Raw genomic sequence first — 9,873 nt, forward strand, 5'->3', positions numbered from 1 at the left:
TGAGAGAGCCGAATCGTGAAATTGTGGTTTTATCGTAATTTGACTGACATAAATTCGTGCACAATTATCAATGAATAGGTAAAAGGATATTATCTTGCAACATTAGTGTACTCATGATAACTGAGTTTGAGCTTCACCCGAGATTAGAGTTAAGGTCTCGATGACTTAAGTCTAGCTCAAGCGAATTGAAAACATAACCGAGTGGAGCTCGAGCTCGACAATCCCAGTTTCGTCGGTCAAGCTTGAGGGCTAAGAGAGGTTTGAAACTGCAATCTCCTGAGATTAAAATAAAGTCTCCAATCGCTTTAAGTCTAGCTCGAGCAAATTGAAACGTAATCGAGTGTAGCTCGAGCTCGAAAACCCCAACTTCGTCGACGTTGAGCTCGAGGGCCAAGCCAGGTTCGAAAATGCAAAAGGCTTCTTGAGGTTCATTCTAGAAAATGACGGACCAAAGGCCCAACAAGACTAGGCCTTACAGTCGGGCCCATTGGGCCTCGTTGTTCAAGCCCAATCTCGACCCGAGATTAGAAAAATTGGAACTTGTGTGAGGGTGTAACCAATGCACACTGGTTAGGCAGAAACGAACAAATCGCCAATTAGCGAAAATCACAATCGTTTTACACTTCTACTAACAGAAAGATCTCTCTCTCTCTCTGCTCGAAAATGCAATCACCCAAGATTAGAGTTAAGGTCCCGATGACTTTAGTCTTGCCCAAACAAATCGAAAACATAACCGAGTGGAGCTCGAGCTCGAGATTCCCAGCTTCGTCGAGGTCAAGCTCGAGGGCTAAGAGAGGTTCGAAAACGCAACCACCCGAGATGAGAGTTAAAATATCGATGACTTTAAGTCCAGCTCGAGCAAATTGGAAACGTAATCGAGTGGAGCTCGAGGGCCAAGGGAGGTTCGAAAACGCAATGGGCTCTTCAGGGTTCCATTCCGCAAAATAAGAAAGGGCCCTACAGTCGAGCCCATTGGGCCTCGACGGTCAAGCCCGATCTCGACCCGGAGAATCGAAAAAATCTGAGCTCGTGTTGAGGCCGTAGCGCCACCGCACACTGGTCAGGCAGTAACGACCAAATCGCCGATCAGGCGAAAACCACAATCATCTCAAAGATCGATCTCTCTCTCTCTCTCTCTCTCTCTGCGCGCTCGAGGAAGAAGCGCAGCGTCCTTAATCTGGCGAGTGAGTTCATCGACCTGAAACTCTTGCTCTCGTTCGCTCTTATCTCGATCCGATTTCGCCTCGCGCCCCTTGATTTTTTGCCGTCGATCGCGTCGCCGTCGCATCGGGCCTCGCGTGCTCGTCCGCTTCCTTCGCCTAGCAATAGCTTCTTAGGATGACTGGCGCGGTTGTGTGTTCTGAGTTTTCCTCGATCGTCGTATGGCGATGCGTAGTGGTTGAAACGATCGCTCGGTCGGTCTTATTAGCTGGATTAGCTTTGCTTCGGCGTGCTTGCAGTGGCTGTACGAACGTGTTGAGCGTATATAGGTCGAAGGCGCGGATTGGATTGGTTCGTGCTGAAGTGCGATGTTGGGTTCATTTGTTAAGCACGCAGCTTTCGATGTGACGTATGTGTGTACGGATAATGAACTTGGAGCTGTGCCGGCTTGCTGAGCGAAATTATTCCTTGGCGCTCAGCAGTCAGTTCAGCTCTTGATTGGAGTCGAGTCGATGAAGTATTTAGTGCTTTTGAGGTTCTTGCTCAATCCTGAAAATTGACTCCGTAAGCTGTTTTAATTACAAATTTTTCATTTCTACTTGCCATCCGATTTAGAAAGGAAAAGCAGTTCCTATGCGGGCTGCTTGCGTTCCTCCATTCCTGTGCCTATATGTAATAGTTTCTGGGCCGTGGAAATATATTGGCTTTTACCTTATTAACAAGAGAAAGTCGGGTTACGAGTTCTTCCTTTTGCATTTTAATTGGCTGCAGATGTTTTATCTGTTTTGCAGCTAGATATGGGCATATATCTCAGCTCTCCAAAAACTGACAAGTTCTCAGAAGATGGTGGGAACGATAGGCTTTCTTATGGGCTGTCCTCCATGCAAGGGTGGCGTGCAACCATGGAAGATGCAGTTAATATTCTTTCTATGTTGGCTAATGTTGTTTCCATATAATTATGCTCTTAATTAAGCTGCATGTTGCTAGCTGAGGTCCGATATTTTGCTTTGCCTTTTATACGATCTATTCCATGAAAACTAGCGTTCCTGGTTTTAAATAAGTTTGGCGAATCTCGGTAGTTGGTTCTTTGTAGCTCAAAATTTTCTAAAGCTAATTCAAATGCTGCATCCTAGGCATGCCTTTGTTTTGTTTAATAAAACCGCTTGTGAGTGCCCTTCATCTGCTTTTGAAATTTGCTGGGAGAATTAGCAATTATAAGGTGAGGCGACTAAAATTTGTCAATGCCACTTGTGAAGTAGTTTCTCCAAAGATTGGCTTATTTTGTGTTTAGGTTGCTGTGGTTTGTAGCTGTAGGCTTAATTTTCAGCTTTTGAAGTAACTTTTTGCTTGCACCTTTTCTGCCAGAAGCTATGGTTGGGCCTTTTTAGTGCCCCCAACTCCCAAGCTGGAGCTTACTTTAAGTTTATTCATGAACTCATTATGTTATGCACTCTCAAGCTTGCTCAATCTTGGCACTCAACAGTGCATTGATATGTAGTCTTCTCAGCATGCAGCTTATCCAGATCTTGATGATTCCACGTCTTTCTTTGGAGTCTACGATGGTCATGGAGGTTAGAACTAGTTCACTTGGTTCTTATTTTTTTATGCTTGGGAGACCAATTCAACCTATGCCTAGTTATCTGGCCAAAAAGAATGCCTAGCTACATTTCATATTCTTCTTCCTGCACTTGCACTATCATTTTAGATCAAAACCGTTTTCTATCATTGTTTTTTCAATAAATCTTGTTGACATTCACCCTTGTTCTCCTATCCTCTAACCAATAGATGACCATATCGAATAAGGGAACTTACTCAAAGTGCAGGCAGGTTATGATATCTTTATATGTACACAAGACAATGTGTTGAAAGTAGATTGGTTTAGAATGGCCATGCATATTCTACTTCCCTTGTTGGGAATTGATCTATTTGTTCGCGTTGTTTAACCGTTTTGTATGTCTTTCCTTTTTCAATGTGATCGGTGCTTCTTGCGTGGAATAGGAAGCCATTCTATCAATTAACAGTCAGGACTACCACATTGAGGTCTTTACACCTCACGTGTAGTACAAAAGCATAGTTTGCAGATTGGTCCCGATAACCCCCATCCCCATAACCACCAACCACCCACAAACTACTACATTCACATTAAAGCGTTGTGCTCCTTTTGAAGTGTGATTTCGTTCAACTCTATCATAACTCCACATTCAAATAGACTTTTTCTGAAAAGCATTTGATGAAGCTTGCATTCCAATTTTTCCGGTGTTATTGACCATATTATATACTCATGGAAGCAATTTGCTTACAGGCAAAGCAGTTGCTAAGTTTTGTGCGAAGTATCTCCATCAGCAGGTACTCAAGCATGAAGCTTATGCTGCTGGAGATTTGAGCACTCCTGCACGGAGAGCTTTTCTCAGGTTTGTACACTGGGTTTAATTGCACCATAACGAAATTGTCACAATCAAGGTCTCTTTTGGAGTCTTTAGGACCGCTTGATCATTAAGAACAGTGCTATTTTGTATCATTTCCTAAATTGTTACTAGTTAAGGTTCTGTTTCTCTCAAAGTTTATGGCAACTTCTTTATGACTGGAAGCAACAGTTCATGCCATCTTCTGGTTTACTTATTTCATGCTTCTGACCAAATGATCTTTGTTGGTACAGAATGGATGAGATGATGCGTGGGCAAAGAGGTTGGAGGGAATTAGCAATATTAGGAGACAAGATAGACAAGTTTTCTGGAATGATAGAAGGATTTATTTGGTCTCCCAGGAGTACTGACACCAATGAGCAGACTGGTGATTGGCGCTCCGAAGAGGTATGTCACACATCAAGTTTGCTGTCTCCCCACACGCCCATTTAAAAAACAGTAGCAAAAAGTAAAAATGGTTCTATATCATATATCTGACTTCCAAAATTACATATTTTGTACTACTTATAAGTTGAAAGGGCATTTTTTGCTATCGAGTCACTATCATCTTAAAGAAGTACTTTAAAGTAGGGGTGTTCAAAAAGCCTGCTGGCCTGAAAACCCGGTCGGCCTAAACAGGACCAGCCCGATTTTTCGGTCCCAGACAAACTCAGTCCGGAATTTCAGGTCACTCTCAGGCCGGTTCGACCTTTGGGCCCCTGAGGACATAGGCCTGGAGAAAACTGACCCGGTACAAAATTACATGTGAATAATACCAGAACTTAACACTTCCTCCCAAATCTTCTCATTCTCGTGCACTCGTCTTCCCTCTCATCTCTATGACTCTGTCCCTCTCGAATCCCTCTGATCTCTCAAATCCCTCTCGCCTTGCTCAATCGACCTCTCAGCCGTCTCCTTGCCTCCTACTAGAGCACCACTAACCCTCATGCAAGGAGCGAATTAGTGAATCTAGAATGTGCAAAAAGCACAGCACTTCACCCCCCATCTTCTGATCAACAAGTATAGGATTTGGTGTTTTATGAAGCCACGATCTGCATATCTTGGCTTTAGTTTTGTTCTTTAGTACCGTTGGTGCATCAAAAGTTGAATGTGGTTAATCTGTTGGTGAATCGAATGTTAATATTCATTATTTTGTTTGAATAAGGTGTTTAGATCTGGCCCCAAAAATGATCAGGTCTTGATCTTTTTATTTAGGTTTTGCCTTGATTATTTTGAGTGAATTAACCATGCCTGCAGATCTTTCATATAAAAGTTTGGGCTAGGCCCAGACTGGACTGATCGAACGGTGATTATTCAGGCTGGGGCCATTTTCCCTTCCATTGGGCCGGGCCTACTATTTAGGCCGGACAAAATTTTCACCTGCACCTGAGCCTGGCCAGCCTTTTTTAATGAACACTCCTACAGGCTTCTTGCTTCCTTAACGTATTTACCACAAATCTCCGGAACCAGTTTTTTAATAAGCTAAACTTGATTGCGTCTTAACTGCATCACTTGGTCCATTGTCTTCAATTATTGCATCTGACACAATGATTTTACCTATTCCACCAAGCTAGACAGAGACCTAAGTGTGGGACCAGCGTGCATCTTTCCTTCTGTGACATGATCCATTCTTTGTATTGGGATCATAAGTCATAACTATCTCATCGGTGAACTTGCCATTTAATGTCGACTATGTTGACATGAAGCGCCTTTGAGTTCTTGGGAATGCTGAACTTCATTATTGCTGTTGTACTGTTGTTCATTGACAAGAAACTATCAAATTCTGTAAAGAGAAAGGAGAAATTCTACTCTTTTGAGTAAATATTAGACAAAAATTATTTGGATAATGAGCTTTTTCAAAAGCTACTGACGGGTTATTATAAGCTAGTGTAGTCTTTCATTTTCCTGTTTGTTTTATTCATTTCTGTCTCCAAATTTTTTGGGGCAGATAATTGACGTGTTCAATTTCCATGTCAAAACTAGGGGCCTCACTCTGATTTTCCTGGACCCACATGTGGAAGCACTGCTTGTGTCGCGATCATCCGGGACAAACAATTAATTGTAGTAAATGCTGGCGATTCTCGTTGCGTGCTATCTCGGAAGGGTCTGGTAATTCTTTTCGCATAAGTTAAATCATCAGAGTTCTGCTTTTGATTGGATAAAAGTTGAGCATGTTCAGGGAATGTCTCTAAGATATTAAATGGCAAATGTATTTCCCTAAATTATAACTCACCTTGAGTAGATCGGAAAAAGGTGTTAACTTGGTTTTAAGTATGAAGTCATGTTGTCCAAATAGTGCATATGTATTTGCGGTTTTCATTTGTACATTCAATTGGCACTTGTTCATCTGTGGAAGGAAAAGGATGTAATGGCGAGTGAAGTAAGGATGCTTGCTGTTAATCCTTTAAATGCCTGGTGGCAAGTGAGGAGAGGGGATAGGGGCAAGACATGGGTTCGAACCCTGGGAAAACCCAGACCGGTGGATTTAAACATTAATAATTGCCGAAAAAAGAGATGCTTGCTATCAAGGATTGAGACGAATGAAGATGTGATCAATTTTCCCATGCCAAGTTCTTGCACTCAATTAATTACCCACTATAATAAGAGTAACTAATTCCAACATTATATCTTTGCTTTAGATACAAATCTTGATTTCTGGGGAAGCTCAAAAATGCTGTAATAGATTTTTATGCGGTAATTTGACACCAGGAGAACTCATACATCAACCATGAATCTACCAAACATGCCTGGGTTTTGTGCGGGAGTATATGGACAGTGTTATCATTAGTATAGAGTATTCTCTTAAAATAATGATGCTCTTGTTACCTTCATTAGGGAAAAAAAACAGTAACTAAGGCAAGTGTTTCTAGCTCTATGCAGGCATACAATTTGTCTAAAGATCATAAGCCAGATCTTGAGATTGAGAGAGAGAGAATTCTTCAAGCTGGGGGTTTCATTCAAGTTGGACGGGTCAATGGAAGTTTGAATCTAACAAGAGCTATTGGTAAAAGTTTTATTCTCGATGACCAATTGATAGAGTGGATAGGCACTCTCTCTCTCTCAGTGCGCGCGCCTATGCACATGCGTTTGTGGATGTTTATTGGGTACACACCGTCTAATGTGAATTGGGGATGTAATGTCTGTTGGCTGCAGGAGATGTGGAATTCAAGCAGAACAAATCACTCCCAGCTGAAAAACAGATTGTAACTGCAAATCCCGACATAACTACTGTATGTGATAGCTAGTCGAGATATAATCTTGCAGTCTTGTGAGTTTATCTACATTCCTTTAATCAAGATAGTTGAACTCCTGTTGATTTAATGCAGGAATTCTAGATGAATTTGTTCATTTATTAACATTATTATTTACACTTACAATTGCTTCTATAATGCATTTAATCCTTTTTTTTCTCTTTTTTCTCCAATCTTGTAGATTGAACTCTGTGAAGATGATGAGTTCCTTGTACTAGCATGCGACGGAATATGGTACTTCATTACGTCTTTTTGCTGATATCATTTTCTCTGCCAACAAATGATCTTACAACCAACTATTTTTGTGTCCATAAGCTTGAGGAAGTGAACTTGAAACGGAAATGCCACACATTACATGAGCACTTTGCATTAATAATTAGTGGGGACTTGAAATACCCCATGAATATGTAACTTACGTGGGGCCCTGTAGTTCCATAGCTTACAAGGGTGTACTTGTTTCGACTACCAAGGCTACAGCATAGTGGATTTGAGGATTGATTAGGTTGCTTTCATTTTGTTGACTCTATAAATGGATTTACTTTCTTTGTCGAGCATATGACTTCGAAGAGAATTTTTCTCTTAGCAGGTGATGTATTGTTGATTAATGATTCCCATTTAAAAGCCTATGCTATGACCTTGCACTCAAGTAACCTCCTTTTTACCGAAAAAGTGTTCACATCTTCTCATGCAATTTTCATCCCTTATGGCTCGTGGTTTTTTGCAACCAAAGTTCCCTGTCAGCTAAATTTTAAAGTGAAGGGGCCATACTAAAGTATCCTTTCGAAGATCTGTCCCCTCCATCTAGAGCTCTTATTTTCCGTAGTTTAATTATTTAATCAGCTAGTCATATGACTCGGTGGAATACTTTAGTTTATGGCATCTGTAGTTTGCTTATTCTTGGGATCCTGTATGACGAAAACTTCTTTTTCACCAGGGATTGCATGTCAAGCCAGCAGCTGGTGGACTGTGTTAGGGAACAGTTGCACATGGTACATTCTTAACACATAAGATATAACACTTCCAAACTAATGCAGGCAAAGATCGAGAAGAAAACTTAGGTATTTGCTATACTGAAAATCTCTGCAGGAAAGCAAACTTTCAGCCATCTGTGAGAGAGTCTTTGAGAGATGTTTGGCACCCTCTGCTGGTGGTGAAGGATGTGACAACATGACCATGATTCTGGTTCAGTTTAAGAAATCCTCTACATCCAGCAGTTCTGTGGCAGCGCAATCTGCTGCGTCCAATCAACTCTCCGAGCCCGTCATATGTTTGGAAGAGTCAGAAGTAGAAGTGTGAGCCCTTGAATCCATGGAAGGGCCAACTATCCAGAAGGTCTAGGAGAACATGGTTTTTAGATCCGACACCTTTGGGTAGCAATCTGTGGCACTTCTGTAAATCAGTTTCTTCTTTTCTTGAGTAGGAGTTGAGCATGTGTGAGAAGCCCTGCTGCGGATGCATCTCCTCCGGGCATCCCTATAAGAGTGGCTAATTAGTCTGGAAATTCATTTGAGGGGGGTTTAAGTTTGTGAATACGCTGCTCAATCTCAAAGAATCTACAAACAGATAATATAATCATCGACAAATTCACTGGAGCACGATGCTCGGGGGATGAGGCTCGCCTTGAAGAAACACTGTGGATGTTAATGGTTTTCTATATTTTCATCAGCGTTGTACTTCTTTTGTGTCTTGTGAGTTGTGCATCTGCGAATTTATTTTGTCTTCGTTAGAGGAGCCTGATGAAACCAAAACTGCATCTATCGCATTGTGTTCTTGGGTTTGGTTGCCACAGGAAAAAGGGCAACTTATCGTTGCAAGGAGCATCTTCTGTGGATGCCGGATGGTGATAGCTTTGATCTCTCACTGTGGGGATGAGATGAAGCGTTTTTAGTTAGTTCAAATATCTATGGGAAAATTCTACATGAAGGCCAAAGTGAAGTGATTTTCTCAAATAAGGGCACAAAGCGGATTTTGTTTCTCATAAGGGCATTAAGTGGCCAAGTTAGTCTCAATAAAAGTTTGAGCGGCAATTACTTGATTCTTCCGGCCGATATTCTCAGTTCCTTGTTTGAGACTGACTTGTTCACTTTATGACCTAATCTGAAAATGACTTGTCAATTTCAGGTATTTATTTGAAGCAATGTTCACTTTGAACCCTCTTTAGATAAAATGATATTACTTCTAGATCTTATTTGGAATTTTTCCTAGATTAATCGAGTTTATTAATCGAGTTTAGGTGTTGGAGACGGGGTTGTTTGCCCGATAATGGGACGGACACTTTATGTAAGAGTTCACTTTAGGCGGATCGGTTGGCCACTCTTCGATATATTCCCCATGGCATATCACTCTAAAGGAATCAAAACAAAGCCCGGGCAAAAGGGCGAATTAGAAAACGGTCAGATCCCAAGATTGATATATTTCCTTATATTCGAATATTATGCATTCTGTTAAAAGGTAATTTAGGCATCTCCACCGAGAATATTCACATCCAGATATACATAATCGCTCCCACAAGCTGGCCAGTGGATCTCCGCCGGTAAACGACACTCGTATATTTGTTTATGTGATCTACGTGAGCGTGTCCTTTTCAATGGGGAAATGTTCTTATCCCTATGGAGCAAAAGTTTAATGACATTACTTCAGACCCACATGGATAAAAATAAATGTTGCTCCTATTTCTAATTAGATGGTGAAACTAGAAGCGATATCATTACTCGATTACGAAATCCCATTTACGACAAACGATCGAGAACCTTTGAATTGTCCAATTTCAACCCTCAAGTTTGTCTTTTCCTCCCTCTCTATTTTTTTTGTTTTTATTTCTAGCTGGCCAAGATTCGAAGAAGAAGAAGAGGGGGTCTCATTTCATTTCAATGCCGTATTCACTTATTGTTTTTAGGTTAGGTGGAGGAATAATTCCGCCTAATAATAGAATTGAAAAGTCAAGACGTGCTTTGAGGTGAAAAAGGGTGAAAAAGGGAGTTCACATGTGCAATCGAGCGAATTTTTTTATTGGCGAAGACAATTGAGAAATCGCCGACACTCGCCATTCATCATCTTAT

At 41.2% G+C, this 9,873-nt stretch overlaps 1 protein-coding gene across 1 annotated transcript; it reads left to right on the forward strand.

Annotated features, from left to right (window-relative positions):
* The first annotated feature begins 1,048 nt into the window (after positions 1-1,048).
* Positions 1,049-8,490, forward strand: LOC115689114 (probable protein phosphatase 2C 21). Its single transcript, XM_030615091.2, has 11 exons — positions 1,049-1,184; positions 1,953-2,075; positions 2,669-2,732; positions 3,464-3,572; positions 3,818-3,971; positions 5,547-5,672; positions 6,444-6,567; positions 6,717-6,793; positions 6,996-7,048; positions 7,749-7,803; positions 7,901-8,490. The coding sequence occupies exons 2-11, from the start codon at positions 1,959-1,961 to the stop codon at positions 8,108-8,110; spliced, it is 1,089 nt and encodes a 362-aa protein (XP_030470951.1). The 5' UTR covers positions 1,049-1,184; positions 1,953-1,958; the 3' UTR covers positions 8,111-8,490.
* The last annotated feature ends 1,383 nt before the right edge of the window (positions 8,491-9,873 follow it).

This window comes from Syzygium oleosum, unplaced genomic scaffold, assembly GCF_021117445.2.
Source record: "Syzygium oleosum isolate NSW1041296 unplaced genomic scaffold, Sole_v2.1 Sole_v2.20, whole genome shotgun sequence".
Classification (NCBI taxonomy): Eukaryota; Viridiplantae; Streptophyta; class Magnoliopsida; order Myrtales; family Myrtaceae; genus Syzygium; species Syzygium oleosum.